Source organism: Eptatretus burgeri, chromosome 15 (assembly GCF_056783735.1).
Source record: "Eptatretus burgeri isolate ZD-2024b chromosome 15, Ebu_testis_v1, whole genome shotgun sequence".
NCBI classification, from domain to species: Eukaryota; Metazoa; Chordata; class Myxini; order Myxiniformes; family Myxinidae; genus Eptatretus; species Eptatretus burgeri.
Genome location: NC_140975.1, coordinates 68,978,831 through 69,001,415, shown reverse-complemented (window position 1 = coordinate 69,001,415; position 22,585 = coordinate 68,978,831). Strand labels below are relative to the sequence as shown.

At 43.8% G+C, this 22,585-nt stretch overlaps 1 protein-coding gene across 1 annotated transcript in view; it reads left to right on the top strand.

Annotated features, from left to right (window-relative positions):
* LOC147012452 (myosin-6-like) overlaps positions 1 to 22,585 on the top strand; it is a 90,045-nt gene extending 67,460 nt beyond the window's left edge. Inside the window, exons 30-40 of the mRNA XM_085856705.1 lie at positions 5,080 to 5,263; positions 5,388 to 5,553; positions 7,090 to 7,214; positions 7,962 to 8,270; positions 15,032 to 15,235; positions 17,114 to 17,239; positions 17,342 to 17,512; positions 18,135 to 18,239; positions 18,366 to 18,461; positions 18,606 to 18,740; positions 22,316 to 22,585. Coding sequence (XP_085712831.1) covers positions 5,080 to 5,263; positions 5,388 to 5,553; positions 7,090 to 7,214; positions 7,962 to 8,270; positions 15,032 to 15,235; positions 17,114 to 17,239; positions 17,342 to 17,512; positions 18,135 to 18,239; positions 18,366 to 18,461; positions 18,606 to 18,740; positions 22,316 to 22,333 — 1,639 coding nt within the window. The 3' untranslated portion in view covers positions 22,334 to 22,585. The remainder of the gene's footprint in view (positions 1 to 5,079; positions 5,264 to 5,387; positions 5,554 to 7,089; positions 7,215 to 7,961; positions 8,271 to 15,031; positions 15,236 to 17,113; positions 17,240 to 17,341; positions 17,513 to 18,134; positions 18,240 to 18,365; positions 18,462 to 18,605; positions 18,741 to 22,315) is intronic.

Genomic DNA, 22,585 nt, shown 5'->3' with positions numbered 1-22,585 from the left:
AATATTATTAGACTCGTCTTTTAAAAATGATAAATGTATAAACAGGCGAGCATTAGGTGGCTTTGACACCAACTCTGGTAATTCCTCCCTTAATGAAAATAAAATTCAATTATGTTTAATAAAAATAAAAATCGACAAAAAGTTATTTCCTCTTCTTCTTCCTTCCTTCTCTCTCTCCATAAATTTTAACCTTTTGAAACAGCGATTTCAAAATATTCCATCTTCCCACCCCCTTCAGATGTTTGCTTCCAAACACATTCCTTCCAGTCAATTTCCCATTCTCCTCTTCGCTCCATCCCTTGATAACCCCTAGACTTGTGTCTCATCCACCATCGTTGGCGGAGTGGCGACCCATCCAGGATTGTACCCAAAAGCTCAGGAGACTGCTTTGGCAGCACCGACACTCTGTACAGAGTGTGATACCAATCGATGAATGGATGGATCCACCATCGTGTTCATGCCTATAATCATCATTGCCATCCCTAATCCTGATGTCTGTCTTTCTCTCTGCCCTTGGAATCTTTAAATCTAACCCTTTTTGTACTAGGTGTGGGACAACAATGACAAACTCCGCCGCATTGTCTTCACACTCGGGTTTTTCCTCCAGCCACTCTAGAACCTTTAACCCCCTGCATCCCTTGATTTACGTGTCCATCCACCCCATGCCCCTCCCCCTCCTTTCTTCCTTCATGCCCTGCCCCCTCCTTGCTTCCTTCCTCTCCTTCCCCAGTGTCCTGCCCCCTTCAATGCTTCCCCAGTGTATTGCCCCTTCTCTGCTTCCCCACCCTCTCACCCCCTCTCTGTTTCCCCAGCGTCCCACCCCCTTCATGCTCACCCTACGTCCCATTCCACATCCTCATGCCTCCCCCTCTCCATTGCTCCCCCACCTCCTCCCCCAACACTAACACTATGGACCTCCAACATTCTAGGTCTTCGCTCAATTTGACAGATCGCTCAATCCAAGCCGACACTGGGAAACTTGAAATTCTGCTGAACAGATCCTTCCTCGCACAGGATGTCCCTGAATCCTCAATGTCTTTTCCCATTCGACATGTCTATTCCTGGATATTGTCTTTTCCCATTCGACATGTCTATTCCTGGATATTGTCTTTTCCCATTCGACGTGTCTATTCCTGGATATTGTCTTTTCCCATTCGACGTGTCTATTCCTGGATATTGTCTTTTCCCATTCGACATGTCTATTCCTGGATATTGTCTTTTCCCACTCGACATGTCTATTCCTGGAGATTGTCTTTTCCCATTCGACATGTCTATTCCTGGATATTGTTTTTTCTGGTTCGACCTGTCTATTCCTGGATATTGTCTTTTCCCAGACGACATGTCTTTTCTTGGATATTATCTTTTCTCATACGACATATCTTTTCCTGGTTATTGTCTTTTCCCATTTTCCCTGTTTGTGGTGAGGATGTTGAGGTCGTGGAGAGATTCACTTACCTTGGCAGTGATATTCATGTCTCTGCTGGCTGTGAGTCAGAGGTCAATAGACGTCTGGGTCGGGCTTCTATGACTGCATGGCCTTACCCAATCAGTGAGCTTTCCGACCCAGATTTCTCCCTCCCAATGGCCTGTCCTTCCTTCTGAACTTTGCAATGACGAATTTTCATACTAATGTCTCCTGTTCCTTTTATACTCCAATAGGTTCATCTGATCATGTGCTTGTGAGAGTCAACGTCTCTCTGGCTAATGTCAGAGATCTGCCTCAGCACTGTAGAGTCTGGCAGTTCACTCCAGCTGAGTGGCAGGGACTGTAAGCTATCCTATCATGTTAAGACTGGTCCTTCCTTTCCACCTCTCCTGATATTAGTACTGCCTGGAAATTCTTCCACACAAGCTTGGTTTACCTTATACACAGATTTACACCATATTGTCTGCAGTCATCATAATTATCTTCTCACCCCATATACACAGAATCCTGTGGTGAGGCAGTTGCCTTGAAACAACTTTTTTCTCTTCCTCGAAGGAAAATGTAATTGAAGCAACTTCAGATCATTCCACAAAGCCCACAACAAGTGTGTGTCTACACTCAGGAGAGCCAGCAAACAACATCTTTCCAATCTCAAGATTGAACTTTCAAACTTGTCTCCTCCTTCAAATACCTGGTGACACCTTGTTAAGTCTGTCTCTGGTGTATGCTCCCCTTTGATCCCTTTCCTTTCTTCAGATGGCATCACAACTCAGCTCGTGAGAAGACTGAAAGCCTCAATTCTGTGTTTACTTCCAAATACTGTGTCCCCTCACCCCTCACTCTCTGGACCCATTCTTCCCTGTCATACACAACTCCTCCTCTACTCTGTGTCTTTTGTACCTGCAAAGGTTCTTTCAACCCTCGACTCTGACTGCTACTGGACCGGACAGCATCAGCTCACGTGTCCTAAAAACCTGCTCGGCTGTTCTTGCAAATCCTGTCTCTGCCCTTTTCACCCAATTATCTGCCCTTTGTCATCTTCCACCTGTATGGACATCCACCAACATCACTGCATTACATGAAATAGGTGCAAAAAGTGAAGACCTTAACTATGTCCTATTAGCTTATTTCCAATCAGCAAGGTCATGGAATCCATCATCACAGTTGATATGAAATCCTGCCTTTTCTCCAACAACCTCATCTCAGATCATCAATTTGGATTCAGACCAGGTCACTCCACCTTGGACATGTTGCTTTGACTCACCCAACAATGGATGGAGGCCCTCCATATCAGACATGAGATCAGAGCCATCTCTGGACATATCTCATGCTTTTGATACAGTTTGACATCCTATCTTGCTCTCAAAACTCTCTGCATCTGTCATCCAAGGCCAAATCCACCTTGGATTACTGACTTCCTCTCCTCTCGTAGTCAACTTTTGGCACTGAACGGAATCCCTTCATCTCCTCTACCTGTCAAGGCTGGAGTTCCCCAAGGCAGTGTTCCAGGCCCAGTCCTATTCCTGATCTTCATCAATGATCTCCCTGACCCTCTGGAAAATCCTCTTTATCTCTTTGCTGATGACTCCACCCTGTGCCACGACATCCCTCATCCCTCAGACAGGCAGGCTGCAAGCTCTTCCCTCTCTTGAGTCCTTGACAAAATCACAAGCTGGTCAAACACTTGGAATATGTCTTTCAAGCCTGACAACTCCCTCACACTCTCAATCTCTTTCTCCAAAAGGACCGTCGGCAAACCCTCGTATCTACTTTCTTAACAATCCTCTTGATTCAAACTCCTGGGTATCACTATCAGCCACAATCTTTCTTGGGTAAACCACATTTCAAAGTTGGCTTCTAAAGCCAGCCGCCGACTGGGAATTCTTCGTCTTACAAAATCCTTCCTTGGCACACCTGAACTCCTATCCATCGACAAGGCCTTCATCTGCAGCTTCATGGAGTACTGCTCTCCTTACTGGAGTGGCTCCCCTGCCTCGCACATTGCTCAGCTTGATGTCATGGAAACTAAGGCCTTCAAGATCATTGGAATCTCCCATGATGAAGCTGAGTCTATGGGTCTCTCACCTCACCATCACGGACAGGTCGGTGGTCTCTATCTTCCACCACCTCCTTTCTGGTCTTGCACCCTCTGCTCTTTCTGTGCTTTGTTCCCCTCAGGTTTTTAACCCCCTCCTGGTGAAACGACCTGCATCCATGATCACTGCTCAGCTCCACTCATTCATTTCTCTTTTTCCCCGCTTGTGGAACAAATTTCCACATCCTCGTCAATCTCAATCTTCCCTCCAGGTCTGCAAGACGACTGTTCACCACCGTCGCAGATTGTCCCCCATCAAAAACCATGATCTTTCTTACCCTCATTAACCCCTACCCCAATCCCTCCTCCTTCCAAATTTCCAGTTTTCCCTCCTGAGAGTTTCCTTCTGTATCCATCTTCTCGTTCGCCCCCATTCCTCCCCAAACCCATTGTTTGTCAAAGTATACCTCTATCTTGGCCTTTAACTCTGCTGTTGGTGTTCCCTTCTCTCTCTGCTGTTCCTTTTGTCCTGTTCAGTCCTGATCTGTTCACTGTACTCGAACGAGCTCTTCCACGAGCCTCGAATATGTATACAAAAAAGTATTACTACGCTGTATATAATTTTGTGTGCACCCTCCACGTCCGTCACACTTTATTTGAAGGGGTTCCTGCCGTTGGACCATTGGAACCGTTATCCATAACCGCTGGAAACATGACGTTAATGCTCCAGATCCTGCTTCTTCTTCTTCTTCTTCTTCTTCTTCTTCTTCTTCTTCTTCTTCAGTATGGAAAACATGAAAATAAATAAATAAATATACAATCCTTTTGAGGACAAACTGAATCCAAAACCAGACAGTTCATCGGTGAGCACGCTGTATAGACGTGTGTACATTCGCAATTCCCCACGTGATCATCGCGCTGTCCTCATGGCTGGTTAGTTCCGCGGTGGCATGGTCCGTGGAGATCTCACTTCACTCATCTCCCTTCACTCAAGACGTTTGAAAGAGAGTGACGAAGCTGAGGCCTGCTTCGAGGCCTAGTTTGAGGGCCGGTCTGAGGCCTAATTTGTTTCCCCTGGCGACCACGCTCCTTGCTGGTTTTATTTCCCCGTCGCTCTTCAAATAAGACGGGCAAGAAGTGTGCCTGACAGGGGGCCTTGCTTACATTGGCCAAATGACTGTGCCGGGCCTCGGGCCTGCGGTATCATCGGAGGAATGTGAAGGAGTATGTTCACTATAATGATACAAATGCCTTCCCAGGTGGAGCAAACGCACACTCTCAGATTGGTGACGCATTGATGAGTAACGTTTATCTTATGGACGTTCAATGTCCAAGTACACCTGATGGAGCAGGTTCTTCAGTTTCCATGGAGCAGGTCGTTTTGTTGTCCTCGGTGTTTAAGATCACATTCTCATCCAAGTTTGAATCAAAATATCATCTTGACTTCTTCAATTTAAGTGTTGTGAGGTTTGATTAATCACAGCAAAAAAAAAAAAACCCATAAATTAGAGTGGAATTTATTTGTTTTCTTGTCTGTGAAAGAATTGCGTTGTGTTCATGTGAACGTTGTGCATGACTGATGCTTTGCACCTATCACACCGCACCATCTGCTGGTCAGGAAGCGACTGACCCAGCATCTGCAGGAAGCAGAGGAACAGACAGAAGCTGCAAACGCGAGATGTTCCTCACTTGAGAAAACTAAGCAAAGGCTTCAAGGAGAGCTGGAGGACCTCTTGTTGGACCTGGAGCGCTCAAACGCTGCTGCTGCTGCTTTGGACAAAAAGCAAAGAGCCTTCGACAAGGTAATGGCAACACAGAGTAAAACACATGAGGGTCATGGTTCATGTTGAGGACAGGACATCGATTGAAGTGCATGTGAAGGTCGTGTCTCATTTGTTGATCATATAACGTCGTGGAACGTTACAGACGTTGGCGGAGTGGCGTCAGAAATATGAAGAGAGCCAGGCCGAGCTAGAATCTTCCCAAAAGGAGTCGAGGCAGCTGGGGACCGAGCTCTTCAAACTCAAGAATGCTTACGAAGAAGCCCTTGATCAGTTGGAAACAATAAAGAGGGAGAACAAGAACCTTCAGGGTACAATAACAGATAATTGCTCTCATGATTTTGAATGGTCTGATTCGATGCCAAAAATAACAGGAAAAAACATTGTTTGATCCCATGAACAGTTGAGCACCCTTTGTATAAATACACAGACACAAGCAGTTTGGAGAAGTAATTAGTTTTAGCCCTTGTTGGACTTAGTTCGACAAGGGGGCTTTAATATGGATTTGGTCTCGATTTTCGTGTCCGTCCGTGCGTACATGCTTGCGTCCGCAACAATATCTCGGACATGTATAAACCAATTGTATTCCTACTTGGCACAAAGATAACACATGATGGTGAACTTACGCACGTCATTTTGTTTTGCAATGTGATCAAAGATGTCCGACTGGCGGCCATTTTAGTTGTTAAAATACCCGATGTTGAACGCATCCTCAACCATTTCTCGGACATGCATTTACCGATGTTGTTCAAACTTGGCGCACAGATAAAGAATGATGGTATACATATGCACGTCATATGTTTTTCCAAGATAAGATGCAAGTTGGCCGACTGACGGCCATTTTGCCACTAAAACGTGTCCCTAACCATTTCTCAGACATGCGTGGTCCGAATTTGTTCAAACTTGGTAAATGTTTCATGTCACAAATGTTCTATGTCGCATGACCACTCAAGTCAGTTGTGCAATACACATAAATTTTGTCAATATGGGCGAGCGCTTTTTCTCCGTACAGCAAAGTTATTAAACCACGGGGGCTATGACATTTTATGTCTTTTTCTCCTTGTTATTTACAACATTTAATGGAGCAATCTGAGGAGATGAAACATCTCTAATCTCTGCAGTTACGGTGTGCAATACTCAATATGGATAAAACGGACAGCACATCAGGGAGGTTATAAAACCTTGTTTCCATTTACCATCGCACGACTTTACACACTACTGGGTTCCATCGACGAGACGATGCTCGATCTGTAAAGGAGGTTTGATTACCAAGTTGACTTCGCGGGATATCGCGGTGCTTGGAACTTTAACGATAAGAAAGTTCCAAATTCCCACTTAACACCAGCCAGCAAATTAAATAATACAATTCATTAAACTATAACTAACACAAACAAGCAATTTAAACTAGTAATAGGCGTCCATAACCAACATTGACCGTGTTGCGGAACATCGGCGGAAGCCCTCACTTTTTCACCTTTAAATTAGTTTTCTCCGCAACCGCTTAACGATTGATATGAAACTTTCATCATCGGATCGCCTCCCCATGGAGAATCTTCGAAAAAAGTTACATTCTTATAGAATGGAAAATGCGGCAGTGTTCCAAAAAGTCTGTTTTCTGCAGGAATGGGTTGCAGGGTGTTTCACGTACCAGGAATAAATGGTCTCGACCTCACGAAAGTTCATTATGGTTTAACTGGTAACCTGATTCAGATAGTAAGTCAAGAGAGGGGACAGAGATCAGTAGGTCTGTATGTCCATCGGAGTTCATTACTATTGCCGGCCCATTCGGTCATGGTTATGATCCAGTGACTTTATTCGGACACATCGTACTCCATCCCTTTATACAGACGAGATCCAGGAGTTGACCGAACGCCTGGCTGATGGAGGGAAATTACAACATGAACTGGAAAGGAATCGTAAACAGCTCGAGGGTGAACGTGCCGAGCTGCAGACCGCACTGGAAGAAGCGGAGGTGGGTTTTCGATCGGTGTAAAAATTCCAGCATTTAGGTCACAATATGCCCAAGAACTATGAAAGAAATTCCCTCTGCTCTCTTTTACTTCCAATGGCCCATCTGGTGTACTGATTACACCTAAAGTGATGCACCATAGAGAACCCTTTGTCCATATGGAGGATGACCACCTCAGAGAGCACACGCAGTACAGATAGAGCAAGACCATCTAGAGAGCACACACACGTAGTCCATTCAGAGGAGAACCATCTCAGAGAGCACACGCAGTCCAGATAGAGCAGGACCATCTCTCGAGAGCACACATAGTCCATATAGAGGAGAACCATCTCAGAGAGCACACATAGTCCATATAGAGGAGGACCATCTCAGAGAGCACACATAGTCCATATAGAGGAGGACCATCTCAGAGAGCAAACATTGTCCAAATAGAGCAGGACCATCTCAGAGAGCACACATAGTCCATATAGAGGAGGACCATCTCAGAGAGCACACATAGTCCATATAGAGGAGGACCATCTCAGATGGCAAACATTGTCCAAATAGAGCAGGACCATCTCAGAGAGCACACATAGTCCATGTAGAGGAGGACCATCTCAGAAAGCACACACAGTCCATTGTGTATTGCTCAATGATTTCTCGTGGAGACCATCTCGGTAAAGGTTAAGACTATGATGATGGTGACCCTGTAAAGGGTAAATGCTGTTCCACTGATACTAACATATAATCCAATCCACATCCATACCAAAGGCTTCCTTGGAGCTTGAGGAAGGTCGGAGCCTGCGTTTGCAACTAGAGATTGGCCAGGTGCGCAGTGAAACCGAACGCAGCATTGCAGAGAAAAACGAGGAGACGGAGCAGCTCCGGCGCTCGCACGAACGGGTGATCGCAGACATGCAGACACACCTGGACGCAGAGACAAGAAGTCGAGCCGAAGCCCTGCGCCTCAAGAAGAAGATGGAAAGTGATCTAAACGACATGGATGTTCGATTGTCCCATGCTTCCCACCAGGCCGCTGAGGCTCAGAAACAGCTACGGGTTTCACAGAGTGCACTTAAGGTACATTTTCTACTCCTGATGTTTCACTTGATAAACTTGGGTGTCACTATACAATAGCTAAGGTAACCAATGTTGGCCTCCAACAAAACAATATTTCCATGGTGTGAAGAATAATTACCTCCGCCACTGAAGGTGGATGTTTTCACCCCTGTCTGTCTCTCTGTCTGTCTGTGTGTTTGTTTGTGAACAAGATATCTCAAAATGTTTTCGATTGATTTGGACAAAATTTGCTGCAGAGCTTGGGTTTGTGACACCAATAAAATGATTAAATTTTAGTGAAGATCCAAATCCATGCCTGGTGTTGGCTTAATGGTAAGGGTGGTGGGCTTGTGATCCTAGGATCCTGAGTTCATAATCCCACTTGGCTGTTGAATTAATACCAGGTGGGGTTGACTCGGCCTGTCATCCTTCTGAAGTCGGCAAAATGAGTGCCAGTTTGCTGGTATCCTGTTTCGGAGTGGTGATTCATCCAGGGTTGTGTCCAATAGCCAAGGAGACTGTTTAGGCAGCACCAACGCTCTGCACCGAGTAGGGTTTGGATGGATGGATGGATCCAGATCCGGATCCTAGAATTTTCAAAGTGATTTTTCACCATTGAGAGATGGGGCCAAAAATGATATAGAGCACGATATCTCAAAAGATTATAGATTGATTCGGAAGAATCTTGATGGATGAGTTGGATAAGCCGCTGTCACACCTTGACGTTTTAGCTAGCGTATGCCGACGTATGAAAAATTTGTCTAAAACGCTGGCACACGTTGAATATGTTATGGGTAAGTTTTGTATACGTTAGGAGCACGCTGAAGCACGCTGGCATACGTCATAGTACGCCGAGCTCGTCGACAAATTTTAACATGCTCAAAAATTTTCGACGTATGCCAGCGTATGACTCGCACGCTCCGCATACGCTGGCCATAAGTTGTAGGCACATTATGCGATCGTTGACACACGTCGACACACGTTACTTGTAAGTTACTCATAAGTCGAAACACGTCGAGGTAATGGTTAGCGTACCCGAAACCTATTTCTAACCTATGAGTAACGTGTTGTCAGTGCGTTACGCGATCGTTGACACACGTCGACACACGTTAATTGTAAGTTACTCATAAGTCGAAACTCGTCGAGGTAATGTTTAGCGTCAGTGTTCCAGACTCCATGTTTTTTTTGTTGTTGATGTTTTTTCTTCGGCGTGACGGTGATGTTGACACTTCGATTTCTAGTGTGGTTATAATATAATATAATTAATAGGCTGCCGCTCAACGATTTAAATCATAACCGTACTAGAAATCGAAGTGTCAACATCACCGTCATACCGAAGAAAAAAAAAACCATGGAGTCTGGAACACTGACAGGTTCCTCCTGTGTGAACCCCATTTTTATATACCAATTCCCCTAAACACTGGCAATACGCCATTATACGGTAGCTGTAAGTTAGTAACACGTTCAGTAAGTTCTGTGGTCGTCCGGAAGACGTCAAATACATCTACATACGTCAATATGCGTTGGAGATACGTTACACATAGGTTCAAAGCACGTTACTCATTGGTGAGAAATAAGTTTCGCATACGCTAAACATTACCTCGACGTGTTTCGACTTATGAGTACCTTACAAGTACCGTGTGTCGACATGTGTCACCGATCGTGTAATGTGCCTACAACTTATGGTCAGCGTATGCGGAACGTGTGCGTCATACGCTGGCATACGTCTAAAAATTTTGAGCATGCTTAAAATTTGTCGACGTGCTCGGCGTACTACGATGTATGCCAGCATGTTACAGCGTGCTCTTAACGGATACAAAACTTACCCATAACATATTCGACGTGTGCCAGTGTATTTGGCAAATTTTTCATACGTCGGCATACGCTGGCTAAAATGTCAAGGTGTGATAGGGCCTTGACACTTCGATGTCTAGTGCGGTTATGATTTGAATCGTCGAGCGGCAGCCTTTTAATAGGCTACGCCACGTGATCGTCGGTGATACGCTGCCGTGCTATGCATACGTTAGACTATCGTTGGGCATACATTGTGAACGCCGACAACACGCTCAGTATTCGTTGGTATAAGTTATCTTTATGTTATCGAAACGTTCTGTGTACATTACTAATACGTTATGCATACGTCCAACTCGTTATGAATACGTCCAAAACTGGAAAAAAAAAACATCAATAGTTCAGCGTACGCCAGCGTTTTATGTACATTTTGATACGTTGCCATACGCTGGCTAAAACGTCAAGGTGTGACAGGGCCTTGACACTTCGATGTCTAGTGCGGTTATGATTTGAATCGTCGAGCGGCAGCCTTTTAATAGGCTACGCCACGTGATCGTCGGCGATACGCTGCCGTGCTATGCATACGTTAGACTATCGTTGGGCATACGTTGTGAACGCCGACAACACGCTCAGTATTCGTTGGTATAAGTTATCTTTATGTTATCGAAACGTTCTGTGTACATTACTAATACGTTATGCATACGTCCAACTCGTTATGAATACGTCCAAAACTGGAAAAAAAACATCAATAGTTCATCGTACGCCAGCGTTTTACATACATTTTGATATGTTGCCATACGCTGGCTAAAACGTCAAGGTGTGACAGCGGCTTTAGATGACGAGAACAAGCAGATTAAATTTTAGTTCAGGTCCGAATCCGGATCCGGCCTATCAGTGGTATACAAAAGGTAAACTTATCATCCTTGTAGAGGTGTGCGCTCCATTGAGTGCCCGTTCTAGTTTGTTTGGGAATTGTGTAATGCTGATTTTATGGGATAAGCTATTAATCTTGTGTTCCTAAAAGGAGGTAGTCTGTCCGTGTGTCGTCATATTTCATTCTCACGTGTCCCTGTCGACATAGAATAATAAACATTGGAAACAGTTTATAATCGATTTACTTTGGTGGAAAACTAATAATCGATTGACTTGGAACAGAAATTCGTTTTAAAAGCCCGTCTTTCCACGATTGAGGAAGACGCGGGAAAGGGAGTTTGACGTGACCAGTCTAATGTTAAAATATATTATTCTACACAACAGGAACGTTTTAGGACAATGAAGGAGCACACAAACAACAACAACAACAACAACAACATTTATGTGTTACACATAGAGAAGGGAGAGAGAGGAGGGAGGGCGGGAGAGAGGGGAGAGGTGGAAAGAGAGAGGAGGAAGGGGAGGGAGAGAGGGGGATAGGGGGGGAAGAGAGAGGGGCGGGGAGGGAGAGAGAGAGGAGAGGGTAGCAAGGAGGGTTGAGGGAGCTAGGAAGAGGGGAGCGAGGAAATGGGGAAAAGCGAAGAAGGGGCGCGGGGAGAACGACGCCTCGCCAAACGTTGCTATACACTCCGGGAGAGTGGTGGGAGCGAGGAGGATGGGGGAGAGGAGGGAGAAGTGGGGAAGGGGAGGGGTTTGGGAGTAGGTAAGCATGAGGGGAGGGGCTTCATGACTTGCGTTTGGTAGGGGGTCTTGTGGAGAAGGTCACGTACAGGAATGAACAAAAAAGGGTACGTTAAAACAGCACATGGAGACTGCCCGGAGCTGTCCATGGGTTGGTGGGGTGGGGGGGGTGGAGAGTGGTAGAGTACCTATATATAGAGAGTAGTGACATAGGGGGACCAGAATTTGATGGTCACGTGACACATGGGCGCCATTTTGTTTCACAATGTAGCGCCAAGCTACGCATCGAATCCAGATCTTCACCGAGTGAGCTCAGAGAGACCGAGTTTGAAACTGAGTGAAACTTTATTAGTCAAAATGACGGGTTGTTGCGCCTTTGGGTGCAGCAACAAATCTGAGAAGGGGTACAGGATGTATAGGTTTCGTTTTCAATTTCTGCATTTAAGCTTTTAGCCGTCGACAGTGCCTTTAGGCATGGCTCCCGGTATTGGAAGCATGTCATCATGTGACCCATATAAACTTTCAAGGACATCTAAGCTTTTAGAAGTTGTTATCTATGGAAAGAAGAGAAAATTCGTTGTTTTGATAAGTAATTTGATGAACAATTTTGGTATTTGTCTATTTCTTATGTTGACCAAAAACCAGTCAAGTTTTAGACTAAGAAAAAGGGCAAAATAATGTACACATATGGACATTGACATGTATGGTATATAAGTCTTACTGTATATGTGTTGAATGTGTTACCATGGTAAAGATTATTGTAATAAGAATTATATCAATCATAGCAGCAATTGATATTATTATTGATTTATTTGATTTATAGCCTGTATGATTAAATTGGAACAAAAAATTACCTATAGAACCACTGCCCCCACGCCTGCCCTAAAAATGAAATGCTTTAAATTTGGGGGCCCTCTTTATGCATGCCGTTGATCTTATTTATTATCATAACCCCAGTAAGGATCAATGGTAGTCTGGGATGTTGGCATCTAGAAAGCTAACAATATGGGCAATCATTATTTAGCAACCCAATTAATTTACATATTTATCACTGAATTGCACATTCTTATGAAAATACACAATTGGTAATGAATTGTCTGTTTATTTGGTTACCATGGCAACACATTAGATGGGGTTTCATAAAAAAAATCTAGCCTACAATCTCTGACCTTCATACTTTCATTTGGTGTATTTCCATTTTTGTTCAGAATCATCAATCATGTAGTATTGTCTTGAAAACTTGCTGTCAAGTTGTTAATATTTCACCAAAATTAATTTTGCTGTAAACACTAATATATAACTAATCATGATATTACGTATTTATACACTTGAATTTGAAAATGCCTGCAGTGTATGAACAATACAGGTAACTCTGCATGCATGTAAGTCAGCCTTATTAAGTCGAATAATCGCACAAGTTTAAACAAATTTTGAAACCGTATTATGCAAGACGTGTTATTTACCTTCTGTGAGGCAGATTTGTTCTACGTCGAACAGATTTCTGTGGTCCCAAGAGATTCAAGTTAAGCAGAGTTACCTGTACTTATAATTTGTAGCATTTCTTTATCGTTCATCATCTTGCAAATTGATGGAACACTGTTGACAGAAATAAAATAGCAAGTCAAACCTACTGCGATTTTTTTCATGGACTGTTTCTTCACAAGATTGTACCAGTTGAATACTTAACATAAGCATTTTGACATGAACGTGCTTCATAGATTCATCCAATAATTGCATAGCAGGCCTGTGCAATTAACTATTCTTTGCCCATAAAAAAGGGTCATTTCAATTGTTAAGATATTTTTGAAATCTGATACAATCATTTTGGCATAGTCACTTTTTGGTGTGTTTGAGAGCGTGTTGGGTGGTAACTATGATGATAAATTACATGTAGGTATCAGTGTTTGTTGTTTTTGTTTGTTATGGGTGAGATGATAATGTGGTGAGATGAAAAAAGTAAAGATGGGTGAGGTGGGGAGGGATGGGTAGGGGCAGGTATGGATCAAATTGAGGTCCCAACTTAGGCCTATGGACTCGAGATTTTTATTTGGCTTGACTTCATGTCATAAGCCTACACAGGCCGAGTTTCTCGCAAATGTCTCGTTCTCTGGCAAACTTACTCTGAGTTTCCCGTGTAATGAGTACATGCATTTTAACATTTTATCACTTTCAACCCCATTGATTCTATAATCAAGATCTTTGGCCGAGTAAAACATGAGAATAAATATATATGTCCAGTGATGTATCCCACCCTCCTGATGTATTGCTTCATTCATGCATGCTGCTACGGCGGTAGCGCACGCACCGCGCGTTATCCAGAGTGAAACAAAATGGCGCCTATAGCTGAGTTGTCGCTACTCTCTATATATAGGTACTCTAGAGAGTGGAGGAGGTTTTGGAGGAGCTTAGTGTGAGAGAAGAGGGAGAGAAGGCAGTGTGAGGGGAAGGGAAGGCAGCATGAGGGGACGGAAAGGTGGGGTGAGGGGTGGGGAAGGGAAAGTGGTATGAGGGGAAGGGAAGGTGGCATGAGGGGAGGGGAAGGGAAAGTGGTATGAGGGGAGGGGAAGGGAAGGTGGCATGAGGAGTGGGGAAGGGAAACATGCACAAACTGCAACATTTTCTTTTTAACCACCGGTTCCACATAAAACCAGGCAGGAGCATTTAAAAATCATCCTATCTACCTTGGGAAGGCCTGCGTGCATGCTCACACATGCAGCAACCTTTGCACCCCTCTGGTCTGGTGGGGAAGCCATTTTAAATTAAAAACAAAACGGTCAGTCCTCAACAGAGGGGGAGGGTGGGGAATGAGGGGGATGTGTGGGAGAGAGAAAGAGGGAAGGGGGAGAGAGAGAGAGGAAAAGAGGTGAAAGAGTGGAGGGGGAAGAGAGGAGAGGGAGTGGGGAGGATTCCGGCAGATGTGACTGAGTTTAACATCCATCCGAGAGACAGGACACACACTGCTGATTTGCCCTGCCTGTGAACCACCGGGTTGACAGTTTTTAGCTGGGTTTGGATTCAAACCCAGGCTAGACAGCTTAAAGTGAGTTGCATGTACCTCTCAGCTATCCTGCCGTGATATGGCGATTCCTTTTTATTTTTTATAGCTGCAACCATTTCCCCCCCCCCCCCCATTACAATCATCTCATTTATTTTGCCTTCATAACTCTAGAGATGTCCACATGGACAACCAAGCCGCGGTATTGCCAGGGAAGCTTGAAGGGATCGAAGTTGGAAGAGCGCTCCAAGCAAGCACTCCAACAAAATGATTGAAGAATTTTTTTTTAAGGATTGTCATATTTTTTTACATGTGTCTATCTACGTCAAAGTTCAGATCCACCTTGATGCCATTGCTGTACAAAGACTGTTGTTGCTAACAGGACCTGCATATGGAGCTGGAAGCCGCCCAGCATGGTGAGGAGGAGGCGAGAGAGGCTGCGTGCCTCTCCGAGAGACGTGTCACCTTGCTACAAGGAGAGCTGGACGAGATACGTGCCACTTTGGAGCAGGCGGACAAGGCGAGACGCGCTGCAGAACAAGAACTCATCGAGACGAGCGAACGAGCCCAGCTCCTGCACACTCAGGTGCCCTTTGAACCTCTGACCAACCAAGAAGAAATTTAATTAATTACTGGTGAAGTTCCACCATATTTTCCACCATAGGAGTGACTCCTTATGTGGAATGTTATATTGATAATTATGACGTCATAGGTCACGTGGTCTGGCAGCCATGTTGGAAAGACGGAAAAATTTTGAACCTCTGTATGTCTGAAACCGCACCAAGGAAAAATTCAACCTTGGCAGATGTGGCAAGTACTCATCATGGGGAATAAGTCGGATTTTTTTTTCATGACATCATCGATGCCTTCGTTATGACGTCATAATTGCATATGTAGAACACTACATCTGATCGGTATGAAAATTTTTGAGGGTCATCCATGGATAAAATGGCCCACAGAAAAAAAACATTGATGACGTCATTGCTCATGTGATTCGACAGCAACATTGCTTTAAAAAAAAAAACATTCAAAAATCTTCTCTGAAATGGCTGAACAGATCGAGGTGAAACTACAGGTATGACCACCTATCCATGAGGAACAAAAGGTTCACACATATGACGTCAAAGGTTTCATGGTTTGGCGGCCATGTTGGATTTACCTGAAAACCCATTAAAAACAAAATCTTCTCCAGAATGGCTGGACAGATCGAGGGGAAACGTCACACAAATGTTCTCCAAGCCATGGGTTTTTAAAGGAATAAAGGTGTACAAATTTTTAAAGGAATAATTAAGAGGCCACATGGTTTGGTAGCCATACTGAATTGAAGAAAGATATTAAATGTTTTCTCTGGAACCGCTTAACCAATCGACATGAAACTTCACAATTGTGATCTAGTACTGATGAGGAATACATGTTTTAAATTTCAACTTCATTGGATGCATGGTCTGACAGGCCAAATTATTTAATTTTTTATCTGGAATATTTATGATTTTTTTGATATATATGTAATTTTTTTTTGTATAAGGCTCACTTCGCTGTGCCTGGATAGGTTTGAGGGTAGAGGAGTCACAGCAGAAATCTGAATCCTATCCAGGTTCCTCCTGATGACTTCATCTTTGCTCTTTGCTGGTTCGGGTTCCTCCTGATTACTCCAATGCAGGACTGCAGCGATTTGGTGTTCCACTTGATTTGAATTGAATTTATTTTAATCCCATTCTAAATTCAATTGAATAATAAAAAACGTCATAATGTCATGGGTCAGGTGTCCAATCACAACGGGGTTGCATCAAAACAGGACGTCTTGGTACCCGGTCATCACTGCCGACAGTTATGAAGTGACAGTTCTAGTTATGTCTCTTATTAATTAGGTAACACACCAGTACACAAACACCACACAAAACAAGTCCTGGCGAGGGTCTGCAATCTCTGATCGCTCTTTTTCTTGTTCAACTTTGCTTTCAGTGGGAAACGTGGGGATTTACGATGGTGCGCCATCGACGTCGTTCTCTTTACTTTACTATTACATACCAAGTCACTGAATGAATTCTGATATGTAACACAAGCCTGCCTGGTATTGCATGCTGAACATTCCTGTGGCACCGGGTTAGAATTTATTGCAGTTCTGTAATGGTTTGTCCTTTCTATCTTAATCACTAAACCATGTGCAAGGTCTCTTCATGAGTCTTGGACACTTCAGAAATTTTTGGGAGAAGACCTAGAGGTATCTCCCATTTCTATACATCAAAGCTTTTCTTCACCCACTGAGACAATGTCCACCTTTCACTTGCAACTCCTACACTGATCAATGGTACATCTGTACATTCTCATGCACGTGTTTCCTCTTCACCCCAGTTTGTACATGTCGCCCCATCTCCCTCTTGTTCTGCTCTTCCCTGTATTCAAGAAGAAACCCACAAAATCACTTTTTTTTAAAAACACGTCACTATGTTTCCAATAAATCCAGAACATGAGTCTCATCAACCAGCGCAAGAAATTAGAGGTCGACGTGGCTCAGATGCAGGCCGAGGTAGAAGAGACTTTGCAGGAATGTCGGACTGCAGAAGAAAAGGCAAAGAAAGCGATCATCGACGTAAGTAATTCACCGCTTCCTCAAAAAGGTTTTCCACTCAATTTGCATCACCCAGTCCTCCACGATTGCACAAAAACTCTCCGTATCCGTGTCCCACTCCAGGCCGCCATGATGGCCGAGGAGCTAAAGAAGGAGCAAGATGCGGCTGCACACCTAGAACGCATGAAGAGGAACACTGAACAAAGAGTGAAAGAGTTGCAACAAAAGCTGGACGAGGCGGAGCAGCTGGCTCTCAAAGGGGGCCGGAAAGAATTGCAGAAGATGGAGAAGCGTGTAAGCAAAAAGAGCATTATTTCTGCGAGATTGTTTCAAAATATTACAATCTTGAGTGTTCAAGGTGAACGACAGGCCGAATGGGAAAGTAGATCAGCTGGTACTGGTCTTTTCAGTGCTCTGTGTTGTCACAAAATGTTTATGTCCTTAAAATATTATTTTGGGACTGATTCGATAAATTATTCGGGCCTGGTAATGAAGTAGATCACCAATTTTGACCATAATCTCTTGTTCAGTACTTGAGTAATGGTTAAAATGGCTGCTTTTGACATTGTGTCCCCACTGTGACCCATATAAAAGGGATGGCTCAAACAAATTTGAGAATGAGCAACGGTTGTTGCTAGTTTGGTGAAAATTGCTGGATTAGTTGTTAAAGTTTTGAAATATAAATGGAGACAAACAGACGAAGCAGCATGTCCGAATCTTTCTCAGAAATATAGGTCCAGATTTGTGAAAAACGTGATAAAATGGAAATAGCAGGTTTGGGCACCTACAAGTTATTGAACAGAGTTCCAGGGTTTGGAGCTGAGTGAAGGTGATGAAGGTCAGAGTTTAAATTTCAGAAAAGGTTTGGACAAATGAAACGTCTTAAATAATGGACTGAAAGCTTAAAATTTTGCAGATAAAAGAGGTCGAAGGAGACCTGGAGATTGAACAGAAACGAGCGGTCGAAACCACCAAGGCAACTCGCAAGATGGAGCGTCGACTTAAAGAAGTCACGTACCAGGTGTGTGCGCCGTGAGTACCCGATGGAACACCAACCTTCATGGAAGCTAAAAATGCAACATTCCTAATTTGTTGACGGTGGTTCAACAGGGATTGCCTATATATTTCACGGCTTGGTACCTTTCAGGCTGAGGAAGAACATAAGAACTCAATCAGGCTGCAGGACCTTGTAGAGAAACTACAACTGAAGGTGAAAGGTTACAAGCGACAGGCAGAGGATGCGGTGAGGGCTCCTTTCCTTTTCCGAGTTTCATTTTTTTTTTTAATTTCCAACCTTTCACTTTTCCCACACCTTTGTCCAATGTCTTTCATCACCCCTTGACCAAAATAGAAATTATAGCCTCTCATTTTTCCTTTTGTTATACAGGAAGGATTGGTGAACCAGCACGTGTCGAAGAACCGTAAACTTCAACACGAGATGGACGAAGCAGAGGAGAGAGCCGATATAGCAGAGTCAGTAGCAAACAAATTACGGGCACGCTCGAGAGACACTTCCAGCAAGGCAAGTTCTTCTATTTCTGCATCTGTGTACAATTCGCATTCTCACCGCTTCAATTCAACCACGAGTGGTCCACTGGTTCTGATGAATCACACACACACGCCGAAAGACTCCTGGAACTCTTCCAAAAGGACACAGTCAGGGTTAGTTCAGGTCTACATAAGGAGCTGAGCATAGCCACACACACAAGCCAGGCTGTGAATGCATGCACACGAAGACCTGACCTATCATCGCTTGTTATGACATCAGCAGAAAACTTGACAAACACAGAGCTCACAGGTAGGTTCAGCATTCTCTTGCGAGTCATGCCATGATAAGAACCAAAGTGCAGCCTCAAAGGCATCAGGGGTCAAACATCAATCATCAAGTGTTTTGCCTCGGTGTCCATCGTGGGTCCAACATGAGCATTGTATCCTGAGACGCGTCACATGTACAGTAGGGTATGAATCCTTAGACATGTCACATGCAGTAGGGTACAAAAGTCCGAGTTAACTTAACTCAACACCAAGCTTTCTCATACGATGATTTCAAACTATTTTTTCATAATATCGAAGATATTTATTCATATTCTTTCCCGTTATTGTTTACTGGAACTTTGTCTTAACAGAACAAAGGAAAGGTCGATACATTTTGAGAGAGAATTAAAATTTATGTGAGCAGTCTGATGATGCTCTGGAGTTCATTACAAAACCGTTGGGGGGGGGGGGGAATGCACGAAAACATAACCCACAAGAATGGTAATCGGTAGAGCGCACACCTCCACCGGGCTAAACAGTTCACGTATCCCACCGATAGGCCGGATCCGAACCAAAATCTAATCGGCTTGTTCTTGTCACCGAACCAACTCATCCACAGAGTTGTGTCAGAACTCTATCGCAACCTATTGAGATATCGTGCCATATATAGTTTTTGGTCCCATCTCTCAATGGTGAAGAATCACTTGAAAAATTAAATAAATTATCTTATCCGGATTTTCACCAAAATCTAACGAATTCTTTCTTGTCACACACAACATGTCCACCAAGTGTCATCCGAATCCGTCCATGGCATTTTGAGATATCCCGTTCACAGACAAACCAACAAAGTGGTGAAAACGTCACTTCTGTCCACCTTTGGTGACGGAGGTTATAAACTAATCAAATCCATGCCAGGTAGAGTTTACATGTTTCTCAAAGCCAAAGGTTATTGAATGAATGTGGAGAGATTTGATTTTCCCACGACAAGTGTTACTATATCCTTAAGCATTCATGGAAATCCCCAGTAAGTGCTTATTGTTTCATATTATAAACGATATCCTGTATTTTGTCACATATAATTAGATCCTCGTGGAGGATCTATAAGTCTAACTCACGTTGTTGTTCTTGTGGACTTGTTTGTTTCACAGCCGACAGTTTTCATCGGATCTTCGTGAAACTTGCCATGTATATGCAGAAAGCCCACGCGCAGACAGTAACCATCTCCGATTTTGGAAATTCTTCCTAGAAAAAAAGTTAACGTCATAATATCGCCGCTAATGGAAATCGCCGATACCATTATCTCTGAAACTCGGCAAGCTGTTTGAATTTTGATTGCGGGAATCAAGCCGGGCATTAGCACAGATCATTTATCGCAAACCTGATACATCACAATGACGTCATATTCGTTTCTATGACGTCATCATTAAGAGGACAATGATCTTAGCTCATTCGACATTGTTTAATAAACTTCTGACTCTCTCTATCGAGTGCAGCCTGTGGCTGCTGGTTGCATCATTGGTTGGGACGCGGCTATGCCGCTGATGCAGTGTCCCCCTTACCAGTACACTGGTACTCATTTTGCCGACCTCGGAAGGATGACAGACTGAGTCAACCTCCTGGTGTATTTCATTCAGCGGCCAACAGGGCTTGAACTCAGGACCCTAGGATCCCAAGCCACCACCCGAACCACTAAGCCAACATCAGGCTATAACTTCCGACTGAACTCGGACTTTTGTATCCCACGGTAAGTTTGACCAATGATAACTTTTTCAAAGCGAGGGAGTTCTATCATCTATATTGTCCCACCAAGATTTTTGTGACGCCACAATCAAAATGAAGACCAATTATTGCACCGTCATCCCGAGAAGGAAACCAGACATAACAATACAAACACACACACAAACACCTAGATATATTATGTACTGGTAAGTACTTACAAAAGGTATGTTATTTGAAGTTATAACGACTTAAAAGCAATTGACTGATTTCCCAACTGTCTGGCTCATCAAGTGGGCACCGTTTTTCATTGAGGTTTCCACTCATGAAAACGAGATACCCATTAGCGATATCTGGCTCTCCCTTATCAACAAATCGACATCGTAAACTCCAGCTTGCACGTCACTGAGGGCATTGGACGATGATGGGCAAAATGCATCGACCAATCAGCAGCATGCATTCAACAGCCAATCAGCACCTCACAATAAGTAGCCAATCAGCACCTCACAAGAATGAGCCACTCTGCACCCCACAATAATCAGCCAATGGGGGTGAGTTGTTATAAAAGCTGTATTTATTTATTTGTTTCAGTTACTTCCTCAAGCCTGGTGTTGGCTTAGTGGTTAAGGTGGTGGCTTACAATCCTGCTTGTAATCATAGGGCCCTGAGTTCAAGCTCCGTTGACCACTGAATTAAATACACCAGGAGGTTGACTCAGCCTGTCATCCTTCTGAGGTTGGCAAAATGAGTACCAGTGTACTGGTAAGGGGGACACTGCATCAGTGGCATAGCTGTGTCCCAACCAATGATGCAACCAGCAGCCATAGGCTGCACTTGATAGGGAGAGTTGCTTCTTCCTGTTGATGGGTGGAACATGCTGCCCAAAATGTTGAGGCCTACTTTCTTTTTGCTTTTGAATTATTTTCTTTTTATAAGTATATGTTGTTTATCTTTCGGCTGCTCCCGTTAGGGGTCGCCACAGCGGATCATCCGTTATGATCCGCATACTGATTTTGCATAGGTTTTATGCCAGATGCCCTTCCTGACGCAACCCTGGTCGCCTCTTACGACACAGGGATAAGGATTGGGTTTCGCCATGATTCCAGCTTCCGGGCTGCCCTACACCCTCTCATAGCACGGCCAAACGCAGAGCTCCCGTCCTCAAGCGATCCTCCAACCCAAGCCTCCGAGTTGCCGGATTACAGGCGCACGCCACGACGCCCAGCGTTTTTAAATGTATATGCATATGCATATGTATAATGTCCATCTTCCTTCTTGGGTCGACAGTGCAATCAGTGGTCTTTATTTTAATTGTATTCAGCAAATTTACCGTTTTTGCATTAATTAGGTTTCTTGTGTAAAATACACACCTTATATTTTTGAAATCCATGATGGAATGGGACAGGCGCTCATCTTTTGTTTCCTCTGCTCTTCTCTTATGTTGATAAAGCTTTGTGCCATGTTTTCCAGCTGATCACGGACAAAACGGTAGTTTAACTAGTTAATGTGGTTTGGTACCCAATAATCACTGCACAGTCTCAGATAGGCAAAGGGAAGCAATGCTGATGTGGACAGATATCACCTTCATGTGCCTTTCATACCAATTTTTTCCCTCTCTTTTTGCAGAAACTGGCAGATGATTGATGAAAGATACTGGAGTATGATTTCACGTCACCTGCCTTGCTTAACCTGCCAGAACATACTACAAATCAATATTAACACTTAACCCCTTTATCACTAAGCCATTGCAGTGCAATGTACAGGTCTGGCATGATAGCAAAACACCAAGAACCAACGAATGAAATCTCAAGCCCAACTAGTACTTGCTCTAAAAATAGAAAAACAAGTGTACTCCATGCTTATGCATGCTTCCAAAATAAAAACTGTTGATGAAAA